This window comes from Penicillium soppii (assembly GCF_028829465.1).
Source record: "Penicillium soppii strain IBT 18220 chromosome Unknown utg000002l, whole genome shotgun sequence".
Classification (NCBI taxonomy): domain Eukaryota; kingdom Fungi; phylum Ascomycota; class Eurotiomycetes; order Eurotiales; family Aspergillaceae; genus Penicillium; species Penicillium soppii.
Genome location: NW_026643232.1, coordinates 2,026,954 through 2,052,429, shown reverse-complemented (window position 1 = coordinate 2,052,429; position 25,476 = coordinate 2,026,954). Strand labels below are relative to the sequence as shown.

At 53.2% G+C, this 25,476-nt stretch overlaps 2 protein-coding genes across 2 annotated transcripts; one reads left to right on the top strand and one right to left on the bottom strand.

Moving 5' to 3' along the window:
* Nucleotides 1-5,386: 5,386 nt before the first annotated feature.
* N7529_002093 (D-mandelate dehydrogenase-like dehydrogenase) lies at nucleotides 5,387-6,895 on the bottom strand (the record flags this gene model as incomplete). Its single annotated transcript, XM_057237624.1, has 5 exons — nucleotides 5,387-5,485; nucleotides 5,548-5,787; nucleotides 5,849-6,258; nucleotides 6,317-6,531; nucleotides 6,858-6,895. 5 exons carry the CDS (start codon nucleotides 6,893-6,895, stop codon nucleotides 5,387-5,389), a joined length of 1,002 nt encoding a protein of 333 aa, XP_057102311.1.
* Nucleotides 6,896-7,691: 796 nt separating this feature from the next.
* N7529_002092 (uncharacterized protein) lies at nucleotides 7,692-22,527 on the top strand (the record flags this gene model as incomplete). Its single annotated transcript, XM_057237623.1, has 5 exons — nucleotides 7,692-7,728; nucleotides 7,785-14,464; nucleotides 14,547-18,980; nucleotides 19,062-20,276; nucleotides 20,335-22,527. 5 exons carry the CDS (start codon nucleotides 7,692-7,694, stop codon nucleotides 22,525-22,527), a joined length of 14,559 nt encoding a protein of 4,852 aa, XP_057102310.1.
* Between the last annotated feature and the right edge of the window lie 2,949 nt (nucleotides 22,528-25,476).

Genomic DNA, 25,476 nt, shown 5'->3' with positions numbered 1-25,476 from the left:
GGCTGTCGAAGCCGCAGTGTGCTATCTTGATACAAATGCGCACAATGAGGATCGGACTCAGGCACTTTTGTTCAGGATCAAGGCAGCAGACTCGGACCGGTATAGTTGCGACACTGGTTCACAAACACCGAAGCATGTTGTTATGCAATGCCCGCATCACAAGAAGCTTCGCATGCGACTATAGGGGCAAATCAGTCGGATCAAGGGACTTGAGACCGACTACTACAAGATCGTGTCTCACCCGCAGGCCACTCGCTACGTGGTCAACTTCATGCACCGAACAGGTCTCCTCCAGCGATTCCAACACGTGGATTGGGAGAACAACGATGTACTAATACATCACTTGAGCCATTCGTCGATATCCTCCAGGTTTTGGGTGTAAGTAGACAACGACGGCAAGTGGCGGCCTGTCGGTGGGACTGTGAAGTCGAGTATCGATCTCCCTTTATCGTTCCCGGAGCTTGCTTCATTTGAATTAAGCATCGTTGTCCTAGAGCTAGATTTAGATCACGAGCAGGTGAGCATGAAAAGGGTCCAAAGAGAGGTAGCGCGCGGTTGGTTTGTTGGCACGGAATCAGCCACACGTTCACGCGTTAGATATGAAACTCTTGGCGTCACTTCTAATTGGTGAGGCGATAGCTAATATAATCGACCTCGGGTTCCGGCCGAGGGGGTCTAGAAAAGACTTGGCAGGGACTAGAAAAACAAGCCTATGTAATTTCTAGTTCCCCTCGGGAATTGCTAAGGGCACAACAGCTTTTTACTACGGACACAACAAATTGCTTACATAACAAGAGATATTATGTAATCCCGACACAACCCATCAAAATGAGTTGATTAATCTGATCAATTTTTATATGATTTAGATGCTTCAAATTATATGATTCAATATATTATACTTTACATGAACGGATCGTATGCCCAATTTCGCCGCAATTTGAGCACTTAGAAGGTGCTTTTTTCTTCCCAGTTGTAGCTGTAAAATGCGACCTACTCCCACTCAATTCTCCACTTAATTCGTCTGAATTTCCTATATTTCCAACTATTTTATCAGCTTTCTTTACCTTTGGTAAAGGTAGTCGAGGTTCCAATAGTGGTAGATATTCAGATTGATCCTCCGGTGTCAGATTTTGCTTCCAAAACGGGTGAATAGCAGTTAATGGAATTGGTTGCTTCTTCTCTAAGAACCGTACGATTTGATGTGCATAGGGAAGACCCATCGATCTAGTATATCCATTAGCACAGTTTGATAGTGGGGCAAGGGGTGTAGCCCTCTTAGCAATGTTAACTTGATCTTGAATTAGTCTTATTGAATGATGTGAGGCTCGCTTGTTGATATTTGAATATAAAAAGGATTGGGCGAAAAGTAAGGTTTGTAACTGATCATGTTTAACCTCATATACTAATGCATCAAGTTGCGTACGTATCGCATGCCTAATTCGACCCCAAACTGTTAGAATATCACCTGTTGAAGCTTGAATATACTTCTTTAAAAATGTGTCACGAAGAATTCAGGATCAATGATCCTGAACCGATTCTGCCGTGTTCCACCGCCTTTCGTAGTTCGTGTTTTACATTGTTTGATTGGAGGCCTCAGGCATCACTACCTTAATTGTTTCAGCGTGTTGTTTCTTTCTTCTTCTTTCTTTCTTTCTTTCCCCATGTTTGGTATTCTAGTTGAATGCACTCTTTTTTATCAAGACTTGGCTCGTAACACCTCCTACACCTTCACTTGTTTACAATTTCTTTTTAACACAAGTTTAACGCAACTTTCGCGTATGCTCGATATTTTCATAACTTAAACTATGGCCAGTGTCTGTTTACCCAGGATTGGACTGCAAATTTTGGACTTCGTAAATCAACAAGTTCTTTCCACAACTAACCCTGGTGCAACCTTCGGGTTCAGAAGCAAGAGTGCGGTACTCCTTAGTGCAGGGATGGAGGTCGCGACCGGAGACGGAATGGAAAAACCAATTATCCGTCACACCGCAGCCGCCAAGCCGGCAGTTCGACAGCGCATTCGGGAATATTGGAATAAGAAGTGGAACGTGAGGCCACTTCGGGACACACAAAACGCTTGGTGCAAGTGCCAAACAAGAAGACCCTCCGCCTATACGAGGGATTGTCGAACTCGCAGTGCGCCATCCTGAATGAGATGCGCACGATGAGGATCGGTCCCCGGCATTTCTTGTTTAAGATCGAGGCTGCAGATTCGTATAACTGCAGCTGTGTGGAGGGCTCTTAGACACCGAAGCACAACCTGCTACAATGTCCATTGTACACGGACCTTCGGCGACAATGTTGAATGCGGTCAGACAAGGATGAGGTCCAGGTGGCGACAGATTATGACAAGATCATGCAGCACCACAGGCCACCCACTACGTGACCAAATTCATGCACCAGACAGGTCTCCTGCAGCGACTCCGTTGTGTTGAACTCGATGAAGATGACGAACCGACAGGCCTCGCGGCCATGGACCTGGTTGTGGAAGACAATGGGTATTAGCCAATGACGACAAATGATGCTGTAAATTGAGAAACTCAGCCAGAGTCGCCAACCATGCTAATCAACTGGCCAGCATAACAACACCATCAATTGAAATTGAGTCAGGGAAGGATATAGAGATGGGAAGTGGGGAGCGAGAATATTGAGGGTGCACTCCATGGCATTCACTTGTATTAATTTCATCTGTTTAAGGTTTGGGATCGGATTTGTATGGGTTTATGGGCTGACAGGATACAAGGAAATGGCTGATTTCCGCACTCTTTTTAAATCAGCCACTGTTTCCTCTTTGGGAAATCATGTGATCACGACTCTGGCATTTGGCTACGAGTTGTTGCTTCAGTTGGATGAAGCGCCCGCGTAGCAATATGCAACTCGTTAGACTGCAACAGTTTAATTAATTGATAGATTGATTATTTGGTGCGATATTTCACTTTTACCGCCGTCTTTACGACGAGCTACTATGTTGAAAAGTTAATCCAATCTGCCTTATCTGTAAGATGAAACGTATGTACTCTTTCTGTGTGTATATTCGTTTACAGTCATTCTCGAAATCGGCTTGACCGATACACCCTGAGTAACTCTTCCTGGTCCCGCTGCCAAGGCTTTAGCTCGGTTGATTTGTTGAGCAAGCCGCATAAAAGTGAGGGCGGCAGTTTCTGCCATCTAGATTATGAGGCATTATAGTATAGAGTCCGAAGAGTCCACTGATAAATGTTCACATAGTAGAATGTACATACATATAGCAGAATACAGGTATCTAAAGAACTACTTCCTCTTACCCATCTTATGTTTATTGCGGCTTGCTGATTTGTTTTCCCTAGACCCACCGCCAAGACTAGCTCGGATAAAGTTATTCAGTGTATATTGTCAAGCCGATTTCGAGGACCCCTCGCAGTCAAGCGATGTGCAGAGTCCGCAAAGAAAGCTACACTTTAATATGTAACTGCCTTGTACCACTCCTTTGCTAAGACGATACATGGAAGAGAGGAAGTCACTACATGATGCACCGTGCACTGCTTGATCGATAGTCCATTCTTAGTTGAAGCTTAGCCCGCTGCACGCGAGATGGTGGAATAGATCTAAGAGAAGCCTTTTCCTGTAATTACGTACCAGGAACCAAGGTATAATTCTTTGCAGACTCACCGAAGTTCTTCCTTACAGCAAATGGATATCTGCTGTAAGAGATTCTTTTTGTTCACAAAGATTGAAGCTAGGAAATTACTAGCAAAGATTGCCGCGTTGTAGCTTTTGACATCAATTTGTAGTTCGGTCTAACCATAGGTATGTAACGATCATGTCGGCCGAGGAACCCGCATAACAGTAAATACAGCAGAGATAATGCTTCATTGCAATGTTGGAACTTCTCCTTGCCATGGTATCTTCGATATGGGCTCTATATGTTGAGAACTGGCCCTGGACGAGGATACAAGGTCCCACGCTGCTTTGAGATATTCTACTCACTTGAACAAGCACACCAAAAGAATAGAGAGCGTGAGAATCGTTAAGAGCAACAGAAAAGAAAAGAAAGCAACACAGAACGCATCTGTTCATTCCTCTCGGTCAATTCTCTTCGGTGGACAAAGGCTAACGACGCAATTGTGGGGGTATTAAGGAGCTATAAATAAAGAAACGCCTCCCTTGCTTCATTCTATTGGGAACCTGCAGAAGTGGAGAATCTGAGATTAGGCTGTAGGGGCTGAACTGTGGGTACTAATGCATAAGCAGTGGGAACGTGCGGCCACTTCGGGACCCACAAAACGCTTGGTGCAAGCGCCAAACAAGAAGACCCTCCGCCTATACGAGGGATTGTCGAACCCGCAGTGCGCTATCCTAATTCAAATATGTACAATGAGGATCGGTCCCCGGCATTTCTTGTTTAAGATCGAGGCTGCAGATTCGTATAACTGCAGCTGTGGGGAGGGCTCTTAAACACCGAAGCATATCCTATTACAACGCCCATTGTATGTGGATCTTCGGCGACAATTTTGAATGCGGTTAGAAAAGGATGAGGTCGAGGTGGCGACCGATCATGACAAGATCATGCAGCACCCACAGGCCACCCACTACGTGACCAAATTCATGCACTAGACAGGTCTCCTGCAGCAATTCCATTGTGTTGCACTCGATGAAGATAACGAACCGACAGGCCTCGCGGCCATGGACCTAGTTGTGGAAAACAATGGGTATTAGCCGATGACGACAACTGATGCTGTAAAATGAGAAACTCAGCCAGAGTCGCCAACCATGCTAATCAACTGGCCAGCACAACAACACCATCTATTGAAGCTGATCCAGGGGAGTATATAGAGATGAGAAGAGGGGGAGAGATGGGGAGTGGGGAGTGAGAAGATGTAGGGTGCACTCCATGGCATTCATTTGTATTAATTCCATGTTTTTACAGTTTGGGATGGATTTTGGTTTTACGGACTGGCAGGATACATGGGAAATGGGCTGATTCCCGCCCTATTTTCAAACTCAGCCTCTGTTTCCTCTTTGGGAAATCATGTGCTCACCGTTCTGCCGTTTGGCTACGAGTTTTTGCTTTAGTTAGATGAAGCGCCTGTATAGTCATACGCAACTAGTTAGACTGCAACAGATTGATTGAACTTTGATTGATTGATTGATTGACTGATTGATATGATAGCAGTGCCCACCTGCATATAGCAGTGCAGTGGGCTCACGGACGGCTCACAATGCTAGTTCAAGCACTATACGGCTCGAAAGAGACGTAGTACAGTGGGGAGCTCTGAAGTGGAATATCGTGGTGTGCCCGAAAATATGTGTATTAATCAGGACTAAGCTCCCATGAATTGCCAGATAGGGGCTATATATGACTGTCACTATACAAAGAGTGAACATAAAAATTCACATACAAACAACATTAAAAGTCTGCCTGTTCAGGGACCGGACTCTTGAGCTTGCCGGTTGTGAGTGCCAGACGGATATTCTCAATAGTCCATTCCTCCATCGCGGTGAAAGTCTACAGAAAAGTCAGCTTCCCGAATTCAAACGTGCAACGTCTTCAAATATTACGCAACTCACTTCGATTGTCCAGGTACCCATGTGAGGTACCAAGATCACACTCAAATTGCTATTAAGACCGGGGTGAATCTTGGGTTCCTCTTCAAAGACGTCAAGACCAGCCGAGCACACCTTGCCATTTTCTAGCGCTTCGACAAGTGCGGTCTCATCCATGACAGCACCACGAGCCGTGTTAACGACAACCACACCGTCTTTCATTTTAGCAAATTCTTTCTTGCCAATGATATGGCGTGTGTGCTTCTAGAATGTGTCAGCATCCTCTAATCCTTAATGGACAAGCGCATCAGCGAGAAGCACCTACATTCAACGGCAAATTCAAGCTAAGCACATCACTAGTGGACAAGAGCTCGTCGAAAGTGACATATCGAGCTCCACCGGAAAGCTCCTCATTCAACCGACGACGGTTGTGATAAATAACCTTCATACCAAACGCCTCCGCTTTCTTCTGCAGGTTACGTCCAATGCCACCCATGCCCAAGATTCCCAGCGTCTTTCCTCGGGGATCACGGCCAAGTGGAGGTGCAGGCTGGCCACGCCATTTTCCTTGACGCAAAGCGTGCATACCAGCGTTGAAGTTACGAAGAGCACCGAGAATAAGGAACATGTTCACATCGGCGGTTGCATCGTCCACGGCAGTGGGGACGTTGGAAACGCGGACTGGTGGCCTGCGTGCACTGCATGCATGGACATCAATTTGGTCATAGCCGGCTCCTGTGAAATCATTGAATGTTAGAACTTCGAACTGGTGGCCAATGATACTGAGTTATACCGCAGCTGGCAATATATTGCAGTGAGCTTGGAAGCACGCTCACCAGCTCCTCGTCCATCTGGCCTGTGATTTCAAAGGAGAAGAAGGTACGGTAGGCAGCGACAACGCCTTCAAACTTCCCATCTCGGCATTCTTGGATAAATTCAGCACGATTGGTAGAGGCTGTTTTCACTAGCTCGCCAAGCTCACCCAGCGCATTCCAAGACTGTTGCGCACTATTAATCTTGTCAGTGTTGATTGGGGATCACCAGCTAAATTTGTAACACACTGATTGATGTCTCCAAGAAGCAAGATCTTAGGTCTAGGACCCGCGGGTCCTATATTGATGAAGTGTCTATGGGAAAATCTGCAATGCAAGCTGTCAGCTCCGGGTTGTTGATCCACTGGGCGATGATCTCTGTGAACGCTGTCTTGTGCAGCCAGGGACCTTGCAAGACACTCAACATCCGTAGATACGCTTGGTATGTAATGTGAAGAAGCAGGACAGCTGCTTATTGATAGAATGAGATGCAGATACGACATGAGAAGGCGCAAAACTTACAGATAAGAAATCTGGGGGGCAATTCGAGGAGGTCCCATAAAACAAGCAAGCGACTTTGCGCGATGTAACGAGCTTGAAAGAGATATATTCATACTGGAGAAGATGAACATAGTAAGAGGCGTTGTATAAAAGAGAGAAACAAAGCCTCATGATCAAAAATTATGACGAAATATATGTGGCATCGGCCGAGAAGGCCCTACGCGAGGGCCTAAGCAGTAGCGCCCTTTTTGCGCCCTGTCTCTAGGTACGCCAGATTATCATTACAAATCGACTGCTATGGCAGTCAATGTCGAACTGGGCTGATCGTGGAAAGGCAAGACAGCTTGTCGACGCTGGCCGCATACGTACCAACACACCGCCAGTTCCCCAGTCAATGTCGAACTCGAAAGATCGTGGAAAGGCAAGATAAGTTGTTGGAGCTGGCTGCATATGTACCAACACACCGCCAGTTCCCGATGTGGCCCGCCACTTAGGTACAGCTGCAAGGGGCTCAAATTGGGCTCACGTCGTGCTACGTAAAAGTGCGCATGTACACGTGTGGATATATGCAGGGCTGTAGAACTGAATTTGCTGTGCCAGTACATTAGAGTCGTATTTGATCTGTCAAGGACACCGAATTTCGTGTTAAAAACGCTTTGAAAAGAACTCGCTCTTCATACAAGACCACCTTTACTTGAGTAAAGCCTGCCCAAAATATACGCCCTTCGAAGCCCTAGTGAGTCTGCCCATTCTCAATACTATCACCAGCTAAAAAAAGTAGAAACAATAAGACTAAGAAGGTGGAAAGCTGCAGTTGACTGAAAGGACGGAATAGCACCGACTTCTGACAAAAAAATGACAAGTGTTTCACTTACGGCAGGAATGGATGCGTGTGAGTGTATACCTCCCTAGGGCTGGAGGGCAGTGAGTTAAATCGAGCAAACATAGTGGCTGAAAAGGTCCTATGCCGGAGCGTGGGGTGTTCCGACGCCTTGATTGAGACGAAGGGGAGAGAGTCAGGAATTTTCTTCCTCGAGGGGTGGGAAAAGGAAGAGGGACACCTACTCAGTGAAGCCGACATGCTGTGGCTAGAGAAATGGACCAGCGTGGTACCGGAGCAGGTGGACCTGTGCGTGCATGACCTGATCACGGAGCGGTGCCGGGCCCAGTCCGATGCACATGCTGTGTGCGCTTGGGACGGCGACCTCACGTACGGCGAGCTAGACGCGCTGTCATCGGTGCTGGCGGCGGACCTAGTCGAGCGTGGGGTAGGGCCCGAGGTTTTTGTGCCGCTGTGCTTCGAAAAGTCACGTTGGACAATAGTGGCGCTGGTGGCGGTTATGAAAGCCGGCGGGGCATTCGTGCTGTTGGATTCTAGTCAGCCGTTGCCGCGGTTACAACAGTTGTGTGCTGGTGTGAAAGCTACGCTTGTCCTGTCTTCTTCGGCAAATGAGAGTCGCAGTAAAGAGCTGGCGGACAACGTGATTGTGCTGAGCAATACCATGCAAAGCCCCTCATCGTGTGACCTGCATAATTATGGAGCCACGTACCGTACGCAGCCACACCATGCTGCCTATGCCAGCTTTACTTCCGGATCGACGGGAGAGCCTAAAGCCGTTGTGGTTGAGCATTCGGCATATTGCTCTAATGTCTTGGCTCACAGCGATGAGTTGCAGCTTAGTAAAGATTCTCGTGTCCTACAACTCGCGTCGTACGCATTTGGTGCTAGCATTGTGCAAATGGTCACGACTCTGATTGTTGGTGGATGCGTATGTGTGCCGTCAGACTCTGAGTGTCGTGACAACATCGCGGCGGCAGTACGCAGGCTTGGAGTCAACTGGGCCCTGTTTACACCCTCCATCCTGAGAGTAGTGCGGAACGAGAACATGTCCACCTTGAAACATGTTATTCTTGGGGGAGAGGCCCCAGCACGGAATGATATCACAGCATGGCCAGACCATGTTCAAGTGATTGGAGCTTATGGCTCCGCCGAGAGTTCTGTGTTATGTGCCATCGTTCCAAATATGAGACAAATGTCTAACCCCCAACTAATTGGCAAGATGACGGGAAGTGTTGGATGGGTCGTTGAGCCGGATAATCACCACAAACTGGTGCCTCTAGGCGCTATTGGAGAGTTGCTTTTGGAAGGACCAATCTTAGCACGAGGCTATCTCAATGATGAAAAAAAGTCCGCAGAAGCTTTTATAGAGGCTCCGAGTTGGTTTCCAACTTTTTGTGAGAGGTACAACAAACGGCCAAGACGTGGCGGTCGAATGTACAAGACGGGCGATCTGGTCCAGTACAATGCTGATGGCAGCCTTAACTTGGTTGGGCGAAAGGACACACAGGTCAAAATTCGCGGCCAAAGGGTGGAATTAGGCGAGGTTGAGCATCACGTCCAGCAGAGTCTGACGGGTGACACCAGTCCGCTACTTGTGGCTGAGGTGGTGACGCCGCGTGGAAGCAACCATCAGAAGCTGGTGATCTACATCGCAATCGGCGAGGCAGCGAATGAGAGTCCAGACCAAGTGCGGACGGCACTTGAGAGATGGACACAGGGCGTGGAGGATCGGCTCGCGGAGCGCGTTCCACAGTACATGGTGCCGAGCGCATATCTCGCCGTGGACACGATCCCAATGACAGCGACGGGCAAAACGGACCGCCGGCGGCTTCGCGAGATGGGCGCAGGGCTAACGCTAGACCAGCTAGCAGAACTACAGCCATTCCGTGGCACAATCCGGGCACCAATAACGGCAATGGAGAAACAGCTGCACGAACTGTGGGCCAGCGTACTCGGAATCCCTTCCGACAAGATTAGTGCCGACGACAATTTCCTGCGCATTGGTGGTGACTCCATTGCCGCTGTTCAGCTCGTCGCGGCTGCCCGGGAGGAGGATCTTTCACTGACCGTTGCGGACGTCCTCAACACGCCGCACCTCAGCCAGATGGCACGAGCTGTCAAGGCAGAAAGCTACGTCGAAGAGGCCACTGTTGCCTTCTCTCTCCTTCAACTTGGGATCGACGTAAATGTTGCTCGGGTCCAAGCAGCGGCTCAGTGTGGTGTGGACATAGACCTAGTGGAGGATGTCTTCCCTTGCACGCCGCTGCAGGAAGGGATGCTCGCCATGACAGCCAAGCGACACGGTGATTATATCATCCAGAATTTGTTTGAGCTTCGGGTTGGCATCGAACCCGAGCGCTTGGAACGAGCATGGCGGGAGGTTGTCGCAACGATGCCGATTCTGCGGACACGGGTCGTGAACCTAGCGGGACAAGGGTTAGTCCAGGTTGTGGTTGCAGGAGAGGGCTCATTCACAGCCTGCCAGGACCTAGAGGCTTATTTGCAAGCAGACAAACAAGAACCTATGGGGTTGGGGGGCCCCCTTACCCGGTTTGCTGTAATAGACAGCTGCACCGACCAGCGCCCTGTGCTAGTGTGGACCGTGCACCATGCACTGCTTGATGGGTGGTCGATGCCACTAGTGCTCAAACAAGTGGAACAGGCATACCGCGGCCGTACGCGGGACCGCCTGGTTCCGTTCCATGGGTTTATCAGGCATGTTCTACATAGCAGGGAAGGTACCCGCGAGTACTGGCAGAGCCAGCTTGGCGGGTCCGAGGCAGTACCATTCCCTAGTCTACCATCGCCTAGTTACCAGCCCCAAGCGGATGACGGTCTAGACCATCAGATTTCGGGGCTACAGTGGCCAAAGAGCGGTATTACCGCATCGACGATGGTTCGCGCGGCCTGGGCGATTTTACAGGGTCAATACACGAATGGCCTAGATGTGATATTCGGAGCCACGGTGACCGGAAGACAAGTTCCAGTCCCGGGTGTGGAGCGTATGGCGGGCCCCACAATTGCCACAGTGCCGGTGCGGGTCAGGTGGAGCTGGGAGACGGATATTCGGGGCCTGCTGGAGCAAGTACAGGCACAGGCAATTTCCATGATCGCGTACGAGCAGATGGGGCTACAGTATATCCGGCAGATCAGCCCCGACACGGAACTGGGCTGTCGCTTCCAGACCCTGCTGGTAGTGCAGCCTCCACCCCGAGAAATCCAGAAGAGGCAAAGAACGATCGAAGATGTATTATTCAAGGCTCCCACTAAAGTGTATGAGAATGATGGTAGATCTATGGGGCTAAACATAATGAATTCATACGCGATCATGCTCGAATGCCATCTCGGGGCAGATGGCATGAAATTGCGGATAGGATTTGATTCACGCGTGGTGGAGAAGGTGCAGGTGCAACGCATGGCATGGCATCTAGAGCACGTGCTGCGGGGGATGTGCACAGAGCAGAGCGGTCCGCTAGCACTCGGTGACGTGTGCGGGGTGAGTTGCGAGGATCTGAGGCAACTAGCGCAGTGGAATGGGAGTATACCGGCACGAGTGAACCGGTGCGTGCACGAGCTGGTGGCGGAGCAGTGCCGCGCGCAGCCTAATGCGCCAGCCGTGTGCGCCTGGGACGGTGAGCTGACGTACGGCGAGCTGGACGCGTTGTCGTCGGCGCTGGCGGCTCACTTGACCGAGTGTGGTGTGGAGCCTGAGGTGTTTGTGCCGCTGTGCTTCGAGAAGTCGCGGTGGACGACGGTGGCCATGCTCGGGGTGATGAAGGCGGGCGGAGCGTTTGTGCTGCTGGACCCGTCGCATCCGCGCGCCCGGATGCGAGAGATCTGTCAGACAGTATCGGCTCCGCTGGTGGTGTCATCAGCGGCGAATCGGGCGCTGGCGGCTGAGCTGGCGGCGGCGGTGGTCGTGGTGGGCGACGAGGAGACGGCGTGGCGCAGCCAGACGCAAGCCTGTCCAGGATCGGCTGTGACCCCACGCAACATGCTATATGCTGTCTTCACTTCGGGCTCCACGGGAGCCCCGAAAGGAACCGTCATTCCTCATGCGGCCTTTGCCACTAGTGCATTCGCACATGGCCAAGCTTTCCACCTGACTGCGGAATCCCGCGTCCTTCAATTCTCTTCATATGCTTTTGATGCTAGCATTATCGAGAGTTTGACCACGCTATTGATCGGTGGCTGTATTTGTGTGCCTTCTGATATCAGTAGACACGACAACATCGCAGTAGCAGCAAATGAGTTACGAGTCTCTGTGGCTCAACTTACACCATCGACCGCACGCTTACTGCGGCGGGAAGATGTCGCTACTCTTGAGACCTTGGTATTAGTTGGAGAGCCAGTCATACCGAGCGATATTGATCAGTGGGGTGGACGAGTGCGATTAGTGAACGGATACGGCCCGGCGGAGTGCTCCGCTATTTCCAGTGTACACCCGACACTTCATGCGGCGTCGGAAGCGGGTAACATTGGATGGGCAGCGGGCTGTGTGTGCTGGGTGGTGGACAGGTTGGACCACCAGCGGCTAATGCCGATTGGGGCGGTGGGCGAGCTGCTGATCGAGGGCCCGATCGTCGGGTGTGGGTACCTGAACGACCCGGAACGGACGGCGGCGGCGTTTATCGCGCCCCCAGCCTGGCTGCACCAGTTCCGGGCCGGCGGCAGCAGCAGCGAAAGCCATGACAGTAGCGGGAGCGGCGACCGGCTGTACAAAACGGGTGACCTGGTCCAGTACGCGGCGGACGGGTCACTGCGGTTCGTGGGGCGCAAGGATACTCAGGTCAAGCTCCGCGGCCAGCGCATCGAGCTGGGTGAGGTCGAGCACCACACGCGACTGAGTTTCCCGGGCGCGCGCGATGTGGTGGCGGAGGTGGTGACGCCGGCGGAGGCTGGGCGCGCGCCGATGCTGGTGGCGTTCGTCTGGATGGACCATCCGATCCAGGATGATAGCACAGGCGACGACGAGGAAGATGACGGTAACGAGAAGGGCAGGGCGGACGACATCCTGGCGGCGCCCACCGACGGCTTCTCCGCAGCCATTCCAGAGGTGGAGACGGCGCTCCACGATGTCGTGCCGGCGTACATGGTGCCAGCGGTGTTTCTTCCGCTGCGCGGGGTGCCGCTGTCGGCCACGGGCAAGACGGACCGACGGCGGCTGCGCGACCGCGCTGCAGCCCTCTCGCGCGCTGACATCGAGGCGTACCACGGCTCTGTCACAGCGAAGCGTAGCCCCACGACGCCGGCCGAGTGCACCATCCAACAACTCTGGTCCCGAGTCCTGAACCTCCCGCCCGCAGAAATCGGCGCGGACGATCACTTCTTTCGCTCAGGCGGCGACTCCATCGCGGCCATGAAGCTGGCCGGTGTCGCCCGTGAAGATGGCCTCGCACTCACTGTAGCCCGGGTTTTTCAGCACCCGAAGCTCTCGGACCTAGCGTATTCCATCCAGTCTGCATCTGAAGTGAGCGTGAACCTAGCTCCCTCCCCATTCTCTCTGCTAGAAGCAGATGACCTACGTGATGCCACCATTCAACTAGCCATACATCAATGCCGGGTGTCTAACGACCAGATCACCGATATCTATCCCTGCACTGCCCTGCAAGAGGGCCTTCTCGCCCTCACGGCCAAGTCAGCGGGGGCATATATCGCCCACTTCTCTTACTGCCTGCCCCATGACACTGACCTCGGTGCCTTCCGCACAGCGTGGAACGCAGTCGCCCGCGCTAACCCCATCCTGAATACGCGGATTATCCAGCACGACCAATGGGGGAGCTTCCAGGTGGTGGTATCAGCCGATCTTCCGTGGGCAGTCTACGATGATGGGGAGCGATGTAGTGTAGAGGCCGTGGCATCATTTGGCCTGGGCGAACCGCTGGTCCACACAGCCGTAATCAGAGGCAAAGACGCGCACATTCCGCCGCGGTTCATTCTCACTATGCACCACGCAGTTTACGATGCATGGTCCCTGCCCCTTCTTCTGGAACAAGCCAACGCGGCTCTTCGGGGTAACTCACTAGTGGCCCGACCATTCAGTCCCTTTATGGCGTACCTAGCCGAGTCGAACGATGCTGGGGAAGCCTTCTGGCGGTCTCAGTTTACTGACCTAGACACCACGTGCTTTCCCCCTCTGCCCACGCCGACCTACGTACCGAACCCCACCGAGTCTGTTACGTACACCATAACCCTGCCCCAGGGCTCGACGAATGATTTCACGCCGGCCACCAAAATTCGGCTGGCGTGGGCGCTGACCCTCGCGCAGTATACTGACACCCAGGACGTCGTCTTCGGGCTGACGGTGACGGGGCGCGGGGCGCCAGTAGCCGGCATCGAGCAGATGACCGGACCGACCATCGCGACCATTCCGCTCTATGTGCGGCTGGATCTGAACGCCACGGTGGCCCAGGCGCTGCAACGAGTTCAGGACCAATCGACCGAGATGTTGGCGTATGAGCAGACTGGGCTGCAGAAGATCCGCCATCTGGGCGCCAAGGCGGCGGCGGCCTGCCAGTTCCAGAACCTGCTGGTCATCCAGCCTCAGCAGGACAGAAGCGCGACTGGAATCTTCACGGAACCCGAAGTCCGTGCCGGGAAGGGGGCGTTTACCACCTACGCACTGACGCTCATATGTGACTTGGGAAGCGACGCGGTGACGGTGCAGGCGACATACGACCCGCAGACGATTAGAGCGATAGAGGTGCAGCGAATGCTGTACCAGCTGGGGCATATAACGCAGCAGATCAGCAAACAACCGGGAGCTCTGATCAAGGATATGTGCGGGGTCGGCCCGGAAGACCGGAGACAGCTTTTGGAATGGAACCAGAAAGTGCCGGCACGAGTGGACCGATGCGTGCATGCGCTAGTGGGGAGAGCGCTGCCGCACTCAGCCCGACGCGCCGGCCGTGTGCGCCTGGGACGGCGATTTCACATACGGCGAGCTAGACACCCTGTCTTCGTCGCTGGCGGCTCACTTGGTCGAGCGTGGTATGGGGCCTGAGGTGTTTGTGCCGCTGTACTTCGAGAAGTCGCGGTGGACGACGGTGGCCATGCTCGGGGTGATGAAGGCGGGCGGAGCGTTTGTGCTGCTGGACCCGTCACATCCGCGCGCCCGGATGCGAGAGATCTGTCAGACAGTATCGGCTCCGCTGGTGGTGTCATCAGCGGCGAATCGAGTGCTGGCAGCCGAGCTGGCAGCGGTGGTGGTCGTGGTGGGTGACAACGAGATACCGTGGCGACAGGCCCGCGACGCGTGCGCCGGCTCCTTCATGGTGCCGGACAATGCCCTCTACGCCGTCTTCACCTCGGGCTCCACGGGAGCCCCGAAAGGAACCGTCATTCCCCATGCGGCCTTTGCCACTAGCGCATTCGCACATGGCCAAGCTTTCCACCTGACTGCGGAATCCCGCGTCCTTCAATTCTCTTCATATGCTTTTGACGCCAGCATCATCGAGAGCTTGACTACGTTATTGATCGGTGGCTGTGTTTGTGTGCCCTCAGATACAACCAGGCGCAATAGCATCGCAGCAGCAGCGAATGAGCTACGAATCTCTGTGGCCCAACTTACCCCATCAACCGCCCGCCTTCTGCGGCCGGGTGAGATTTCAACCTTGGAGACATTGGTGTTGATTGGAGAGCCAGTCACGTCGAGCGACATTGATCAGTGGGGTGGACGAGTGCGGTTGGTGAACGGATACGGCCCGGCGGAGTGCTCCGCCATCTCCAGTGTACACCCGACACTTCTTACAGCGCTCGACGTCGGCAACATTGGATGGGCAGCGGGCTGTGTGTGCTGGGTGGTGGACCGGACGGACCATGAGCAACTGGTGCCGATCGGGGCGGTGGGCGAGTTGCTCATCGAAGGGCCGATTGTCGGCCGGTGCTACCTGAATGACCCAGAACGGACGGCGGCGGCGTTTATTGCGCCCCCAGCCTGGCTGCGCCAGTTTCGGGGCGGCGGCAGCAGCGGCAGCCATGATAGTAGCGGGAGCGGTGACCGGCTGTACAAAACGGGTGACCTGGTCCAGTACGCGGCGGACGGGTCACTGCGGTTCGTGGGGCGCAAGGATACTCAGGTCAAGCTCCGCGGCCAGCGCATCGAGCTGGGCGAGGTCGAGCACCACACGCGACGGAGTTTCCCGGGCGCGCGCGACGTAGTGGCCGAGGTGGTGACGCCGGCGGAGGCTGGGCGCGCGCCGATGCTGGTGGCGTTCGTCTGGATGGACCATCCGATCCAGGATGATAGCACAGGCGACGACGAGAAAGACGACGGCAACGAGAAGAACAAGGCGGACGACATTCTGACGGCGCCCACTGACGACTTCCGCGCGGCGATTCCAGCAGCGGAGACGGCGCTCCACGATCTCGTGCCGGCGTACATGGTGCCAGCGGTGTTTCTTCCGCTGCGCGGGGTGCCGCTGTCGGCCACGGGCAAGACGGACCGGCGGCGGCTGCGCGACCGCGTCGCGACCCTCTCGCGCGCTGACATTGAGGCGTACCACGGCTCTGCCACGGGCAAGCGTAGTCCCACGACGCCGGCCGAGTGCACACTCCAACAACTCTGGGCCCAGGTGCTTAACCTTCCCGCCGATGAAATTGGCGCCGATGATAGCTTCTTCCGCTTGGGTGGCGACTCCCTTACTGCGATGCAACTATCCGCCCACCTGCGTTCCATCGGATTTTCTCTCCATGTCTCCGACATCTTCCATGCTAAAACCCTCGCCCGGCTTGCTCCTCTCCTCACTAGCGTTCATTCTTCCTCGCTTGACTACGACGATCGAGAGGATACGCCGTTTGAATTGTCTCCCATTCAACAGCTCTTTTTCGACCTCATGCCTAATGGCACTGACTACTTTAACCAAAGCTTCTTGCTCCCCGTCGCCCAACATCTCACGCTTGATGTTGTTGCATACGCTGTGGATATCATTGTGCGACACCATTCTGCACTCCGCACTCGCTTTCGCCGGGCCCACGATGGTCGATGGGTCCAAGTAGTCACCGCCTCGATCGACCGCTCCTGTCGCTGTCAGGGCACCGTGGTTGCATCTCTAGATGAAGCTAAAGATGTTATGCGTGCTAGCCATCGTTGTCTTAACTTCCAGAATGGGCCGATCCTAGCCGTGGATCTGATCGAAATCGACTCGAAAGAGCAATACCTTTTCCTCGTGGCCCATCACCTCGTGATCGATCTCGTGTCCTGGCGAGTTATTCTCGGCGACCTGGAGGAGCTCCTCCAGAACAACAACTTGTCTAGGGCCCGGCCACTACCTTTCCAGACGTGGTGCCGTTTGCAGGCAGAGTATAGCCACGAAACCTTGGCCCCAGCTATCGCGCTACCTTCTCCCGGTCCGCCCGCGCCGCAGGGTTATTGGGGCTCATTGGATCATCAGAATACTTGGGGCAATGCCCTTAGTAGCGAATTCATTCTCAATGAGGAGCTGACCGCCGCCCTCTTTGGAGCGGCTAACAATGCTCTCCGGACCCAGCCGGTGGAGATATTCCAGGCAGCACTCTGGCACTCCTTTGTGCATGCTTTCCCTAACCGAACTCCTCCCACCATCTTCAACGAAGGCCATGGGCGGGAGCCGTGGGACCCTGCCATCGATCTCTCCCGGACGGTGGGGTGGTTCACTACAATGTGGCCGACATGGATCACGGTGAACACCTCTGCTAGTGTTATCGACGTCATCCGCCACACTAAGGACGCGCGACGGCGGACCCCGAGCAACGGATGGGCGTACTTTGCCTCCCGATTTTTAAATCCGGCCGGCCGGACTGTCTTCGAGATACACGAGCCGGTAGAGATTGCATTCAACTACGTAGGCCTATACCAACAATTTGAGCGGGAGGGTGCCATTCTGCAGCCCCCGGTCAGGCTCGAAGACCATATTCCGGACGTGGGAGATGACGTGCAGCGATTCGCGCTGATTGACGTGTCCACCGCCGTGGAACGAGGCCGCCTGCGGTTCTCATTCCACTATAGCCGACACATACAGCACCAGGATGCCATCCGCCAGTGGATCACGCACTGCGAGCAGTCACTGGAGGATGCGGTGCAGCAGCTAATATCCATGGAGCCAACGCACAGCCTGTGCGATTTTCCGCTTCTATCCCTAACATATGGTAGCCTCGATACATTACTGAATCAGACGCTGCCCTGCAGTGGGGTAGCGCCCCAAGAGGTCGAAGACATCTATCCCTGCTCGCCAATGCAGCGGGGGCTCCTCCTGAGTCAAGCCAAAGATACAGGGCTCTACCAGACACGCTTGTTATGGAAGGCTACCCCAAATATCAGGGCGGGCTCAGTTGACATAGACCGACTCCGACAGGCCTGGCAGCAAGTCATTGCTCGCCATGCAATCCTCCGCACAATTTTTGTGGATAGCGAGTCCGAGGGAGCTGGTTTCAACCAGGTCGTACGGCGCTCGAGTACCGCCACTACTAAGGTGATTGAGGCCTTCGAAGCCGAGGACCATAGTCCGACCGTGATTCTCCAGAGGTATCCGAGGGCCGCAAACCGGGTTGGCCAACCTCCCCATCGCCTGCTTCTATGCGCCACATCAACAGAGACGTACTGCGCCCTTGACATTAACCATGCTTTAATCGACGCCCAATCGTCTCGCATCCTACAGCGTGATCTGCGGCTAGCGTACGATGGCCAGCTGCCCGCAGAGCCTGCGCCGCTATACTCCGACTACATGGCCTACCTTAGCGGCTTCTCGGAGACTAATGCCGAACTGTACTGGAGATCGTACATGGACTGCGTGCAGCCGTGCCTCCTCCCGATATGGGAAACGGATAGTACGCGAACCCAACTAGATAAGAAGCTTCGGTCGGCCTCCATCAGCCTCGGAGCTGGAGCGCATTTACACGAATTCTGTCAACGTCACGAGGTGACCCTGTCTAACCTGTTCCAGATCGCATGGGGCCTAACGCTTCAGACCTACACTGGGTTGGATACAGCATGTTTTGGATATCTGAACTCTGGGCGCGACGTACCAATAGCCGGAGTCCAAGACACTGTAGGGCCATTTATCAACATGCTGGTGTGCCGTGTGGAGACAGACTCGGATATATCTGTGTTGTCAATGCTGCAGAGAAATCAGGTGGAGTATCTACAAGGTCTACCGCACCAGCACTGCTCACTGGCGGGGATTCTGCATCAAGCCAACGTGGGAGGAAGGCCTCTCTTCAATACGGTACTGTCACTACAACGACCAAGGCACAGCGAGGAGGGCAGAGACGCGGAAAGACAATGTAGTATTACACTAGAGACCGCTGGAGGAGAAGATCCTACAGAGGTAAGTGCCTACCCACCCTGGGGTTCCTGCGACCCCACGATATATGACGTGGGGTATGATGCTAAGTAGGATTGGCCACAGTACGATATTACGGTGACGATCGGGGTTGGCGAACAAGATATAAGTATCTTCCTCAGCTATTGGAGTACAAGCGTAGGGGACGATCGGGCGTCTGGCATTGCGAGCACACTTCGGCAGATTGTGCAGGAGATAGTGGGCCGACCTCACAGTAAAGTGACAGACCTAAATATGATGAGTGGAGACGAACGGAGACAGATATACGCGTGGAATAGAACCATGCCAGCAAGGATGAACCGGTGTGTGCACGAGCTGGTGGCGGAGCAGTGCCGCGCGCAGCTCGACGCGCAGGCCGTGTGCGCCTGGGACGGCGATTTCACATACGGCGAGGTAGACGCTCTGTCTTCGTCGCTGGCGGCTCACTTGGTCGAGCGTGGTGTGGAGCCTGAGGTGTTTGTGCCGCTGTGCTTCGAGAAGTCGCGGTGGACGACGGTGGCCATGCTCGGAGTGATGAAGGCGGGCGGAGCGTTTGTGCTGCTGGACCCGTCGCATCCGCGAGCCCGGCTGCAAGCGATCTGCCAGACAGTATCGGCTCCGCTGGTGGTGTCATCAGCGGCGAATCGGGCGCTAGCAGCCGAGCTGGCAGCGGCAGTGATCGTGGTGGGCGACAACGAGACACCGTGGCGACAGGCCCGCGAGGCGTGGACTGGCTCCTCCGTGGCGCCGGACAATGCCCTCTACGCCGTCTTCACCTCGGGCTCCACGGGAGCCCCGAAAGGAACCGTCATTCCCCATGCGGCCTTTGCCACTAGCGCATTCGCACATGGCCAAGCTTTCCACCTGACTGCGGAGTCCCGTGTCTTCCAGTTTTCTTCATATGCCTTTGACGCCAGCATTCTCGAAAATTTGACTACATTATTGATCGGTGGCTGTGTTTGCGTGCCCTCAGATATAACCAGGCGCAATAACATCGCAGCGGCTGCTAATGAGCTTCAAGTTTCATGGGCTCTACTTATGACATCCACTGCAAGACTATTGCAGCCGAACGACGTCAAAAGCCTAGAAACATTAGCGATTGGTGGGGAGCCAGTCACCTCAAGGGACATCGAGCGGTGGGAAGGGCAAGTGGAATTGATTAACGCATATGGCCCGACGGAGTGCTCCGCCATCTCCAGTGTACAGCCGAAGCCCGAAGCTGGCAACATCGGATGGGCAGCAGGCTGTGTCTCCTGGGTAGTGGATCGGAAGGATCACGAGCGACTGGTGCCGATCGGGGCGGTGGGCGAGTTGCTCATCGAAGGGCCGATTGTCGGCCGGTGCTACCTGAATGACCCAGAACGGACGGCGGCGGCGTTTATTGCGCCCCCCAGCCTGGCTGCGCCAGTTTCGGGGCGGCGGCAGCAGCGGCAGCCATGATAGTAGCGGGAGCGGTGACCGGCTGTACAAAACGGGTGACCTGGTCCAGTACGCAGCGGACGGGTCACTGCGGTTCGTGGGGCGCAAGGATACTCAGGTCAAGCTCCGCGGCCAGCGCATCGAGCTGGGCGAGGTCGAGCACCACACGCGACGGAGTTTCCCGGGCGCGCGCGACGTAGTGGCCGAGGTGGTGACGCCGGCGGAGGCTGGGCGCGCGCCGATGCTGGTGGCGTTCGTCTGGATGGACCATCCGATCCAGGATGATAGCACAGGCGACGACGAGAAAGACGACGGCAACGAGAAGAACAAGGCGGACGACATTCTGACGGCGCCCACTGACGACTTCCGCGCGGCGATTCCAGCAGCGGAGACGGCGCTCCACGATCTCGTGCCGGCGTACATGGTGCCAGCGGTGTTTCTTCCGCTGCGCGGGGTGCCGCTGTCGGCCACGGGCAAGACGGACCGGCGGCGGCTGCGCGACCGCGTCGCGACCCTCTCGCGCGCAGACATTGGGGCGTACCAAGGCGTCGTGGTGGCCAAGAGTTGGCCTACGACGCCGGCCGAGCGCACCCTCAAACAACTCTGGTCCCGAGTCCTGAACCTCCCACCCGCAGAAATCGGCCCGAACGATCACTTCTTCCGCTTAGGCGGCGACTCCATCGCGGCCATGAAGCTGGCCAGTGTCGCCCGTGAAGACGGCATCGCTCTCACCGTGGCCCATGTGTTCCAGCATCCACTTCTTTCCAAGCAAGCCTTGACCATATCTAGTTTTCCCCTTGACCTTGCTCTCTCCTTGGAACAGGCTCCTTTTTCTCTTCTTGGTGTGCCTAGCTCAGACGCCTTCCTCAACGAAGTCTATATTCCGCAACATTCCTGGCAAAATCAAAATATCGTCAACGCTTTTCCCACCACTGAATTACAAGCTGAATTTGTTACCTCCCATCAGTGCTCTTACTTCCATGTGAATATCCCGGGCCCAGTCGACCCAAACAGACTCCAAGCTGCCTGTCAAACTCTTGTTGAACAACATCCTATATTGTGCACTGTCTTTTTCCCGAGTCCCAAAGGCATTATCCAGGCAATCGTTCGTTGCGACCCTCCCACGATGGTGCGCTATACCTGCGACTCAGATCTCCTCCATTTCTCCACGACCCTTTGTCGTGATGACTCGCGGACACCGCTGCCCTTTGGTGACATGCCATTTCAAGCCTCTCTCGTTTCCGATGGATTGTATAAGCATATCCTGATCCTTCGGCTCTCTCATGCCCAGTACGACGGCCTGTGCCTTCCAGTTCTATACCACGATTTGGCGGCTGCCTACCACGGAGACACGATAGCTCAAGCGCCTGCTTTCTCTGTCTGCATGCAATATCGGCTATCTAGTAAGTCAGCAGATGTATCTCGGTTCTGGAGGGACTTTCTCCATGGTGCAAACATGACACGCCTGGACTATAGCTCGCTCGGTGGACGATGCACGGTCGATACCCCCGAGATTACCACTAAAGTCGACAAAAAGATTGTTCTTCCCAATCTGCCGCCCGGTATAACCATGGCTTCCTTTGTTAAGGCTGCGTGGTCGTTCGTCCTGGCACAGCTGACGCGCCAAACTGATATTGTTTTTGGTCAGACGGTCAATGGTCGCAATGGTCCAATTCCAAATGTCGACAGAATTCTGGGTCCATGCGTTAATATTGTGCCAATGCGAATCACCTTCCAGCCAGGGTGGACTGTGATAGACCTATTGGAGTATACACAACACCAACACATGCAAGTTTTGCCGTTTGAGACGTCAGACCTGCGGGATATCGTCAAGCAGAGCACCACTTGGCCAGACCTTACTCATTTCGAGATCATTGTTCAACACGACAACTTTGTAACAGACCCTCCGTTCTCGCTGGGTGGCGTGGAGTGCAACATATCGGCTATGGCATTCTCAGTTCCAAAACAATTTTGGGTTCACTCCCAGCAAGTGGGCGATAGCCTACAACTGTCAGTCTTTGGGCCGAGCAAATTGGTCGACTCCGTATTTGCTGCCAAAATACTTGATGATATTTGCCAGACCATTCTCTCATTCACACAGGCCCCCGATCAATCACTTTCATTGCGTGATTAGCGTTATAATCTTTATTTTCTTCTTTTATTTCGGGCTCCTGCTGGTTGTGTGAGGGATGTAGTTGACATTGGTGAATTTACGGGCAAGAGACTATTTTGTGACCGTCAAACAACATTTATTTAGACTGGGTGATACGGGGTCCATGAACCAGACCCTGTTGTCCTTCTTTTCTCTATTATAGACCAATTTCTTTCCACATTGCTCGTTAAAACCACAAGAAATCATCCTTTTGTTACGAGCCAAGTCTTGATGAAAAAGAGTGCATTCAACCAAGATACTAAATATGGGGAAAGAAAGAAAGAATGAAAGAAACAACACGCTGAGATAATTAAGGTAGTGAGGGAGACGACTCGGACCTGACGGTGGATCCCTGGGCGCAGCGCGAGCCTAGCCAATCCAATGTCCCAGACCGAAGACCATTCTCCATCCGACGACTGACCCGACAGGCTCTCACAACGACGCCAACGCTGTCGTTCTTTTCGACAAGCGAGTCGCTATGAAAGTAGAACAAGAGGATCGATGGAATACAGTGGAATCAAGATCAATTGGTCAGAATATTGGATAACTCGCAGCTATGCTAAGGATGAGAATATTGATGTCTGCTAATGATAATTGGGCAACTGCCCCTCCACGTGACTCCATAGGCATAAAACCCGTATTAGTCATGAAGTCCCCTCTCACAGATCCATAATCGTGAATTCTTCGTGACAAAATGACGCATTCCAATAAGCTCGAATATCGCCTTTGTCCAAATGGCACTTCCATACGGTCTTTGTGAGAGATTTTCTCTGATAAGTACCTTGGCATCCGGAGATAATTGTGGCAGCCTTTGAAGCGTTTTCTTAACAACGATACGATCTCTCTCAGTCTTTAGCGATACAGATTTCATAAATCTGAGAAGTCTGTTTCGAGAGTCAATATCGCACTCATATATGCCGTTAATTACGAAACTGTCAGGCCGGTCGTATGGTACATGTAAGTAGACATAGAGGATTGGCTCACACGACCGCCCATCATTATCCCGCAATTGTCGGTCATATTTAAGTAGACACCTATGCAACTTCGTCTGCTAACACGCACATATTCCAATGAAGCTAGACTTACCTAGAGGATTGGCAGAAGCGGGCATGTACGTATGTAGCATTCGACTACAGAACAACTTCTCGTAAGCAGGCTGAAAATATATGTGAGTAAAAAGTGGAACAGGGGGCGTGGTAGATATTGAGAAATGCACGGACATTGTAACTGGAGCCTCACTGGAACGTAGGGACACACGGGGGAAATGGGGCCACAAATAAAAGTGTGTACATGTATGCTCCTGGGAGCTATGAAGGAGACACGTTCACTACGATTGTTGGACATCAAGTGTCTAGACATTCGGAGACCATAGAAGTATTTATAATTCTGGCTTGATGCTAGTCTCTAGCGTGGCAAGCAGGTGGCAGGCAAAGTTCATTTGCTCTCTTGTACTAGTAGTGAGGCGGCAAAGAACCCACGTTTGATTACGCCATTGAATAATTAATCGATTGACGTGGTCTGAAACGTACGTTGTACTTTTTGTATTTCAGAGCTCAATAATGTCATAGCGTTTACAAAGGGGATCTTCAGCCACTTTGACCAAAAGGGTTTGTAGCCCTTAGCATTTCCCCTGATTCCCCAGTATAACCCAACTCAAGCTTGTGGTAAGTTTTTCCGCCTTGTCCGAACGACCAGGAAAAAATTGCCATTGGGCAAACATCATAACTTGGACAAATATCTAGAGAAGTCCTCAGCCGCTCTGCCTTGATTGGCACTTGGCCAGGGAGCAGACCTAGAGCATGAAACGCCACCCGGGGAATTGTTGCTCCAGGATACCGCATTGTAACCGCGAAGACAGAGCCTTGTGGATTCATCAACCTCTGCATATCCTCAAACTCAGCCTCGCTAGGTGGTGGACATCCGGCGAGATTCGTGAGTCGGGCAGCCCGATCCCGGGATAAGGGCCCCGGGGCAATGAAATAAATGTTCAGTTCCGCTCAACCCCACTTCCCGTTCCTTAGCATCGTAGAGCCAAGACCTCCGAACCGAAGATCGATAGAACCGACCAATCAGCAGCAAGAATGGCTAATTCGAAGAAGAAGAAGACTCCCCGCATGACTCGTAGTCAGCAAGCGAAACGCACTGACAGTGATAATAAAGAAGAAACGACCACACATAATCCGAATTTAATTGACCTCCCTTCCTCCGACCGATCGACACTAATACGAGGACGAAGCCGAAGCATCGGTAGTGGTCTATGTTACGAGCCAAGTCTTGATGAAAAAAAGTGCATTTAACTAAAATACTAAACATGGGGAAAGAAAAAAAAAGGAAGAAGAAAGAAACAACACGGCTGAAACAATCAGGGTAGTGATGCCTAAGGCATCCAATAAAACAATGTAAAACACGAACCACGAAAGGCGGTGAAACACGGCAGAATCGGTTCCGGATCATTGATCCTGAATTCTTCGTGACAGTCTAATCTCTTTATAACTCACCATCTGTGCACGATGCCCTCGTTCGGCATGATGCACGACAGCGCTTCAACACACTGGTTAAGAAGAACAAAGAGCTCGAAACCAAATTCAACGAGTTAGAAGCTAAGAAGAATGCTGTTAGCAAAGAGCTTGAAGAAAGTGTTATGCTCCGAGAGCGAGCTGATGAAGAACGTGAGGAAGCGATCGCTCACCTGATGATCGTAAAGGATAAAGAAAGGATAACAATGGATGCTAGAAATGAGATGGCATACCAGTTGCTACAATCAGGAAACCATCAGCGCAGCGCACCGATTATGGAAGCTGTAGCTACAACTTCTCGCGCTTAGAAAACGACCAAGATGCCTAATGCTCCTATGCTAAGCGATGGCAAGGAAATTCGCTTCGAAACCTCGTAAACAGTGATCCGACAGAAGCTGATCACTAATGTAGATCA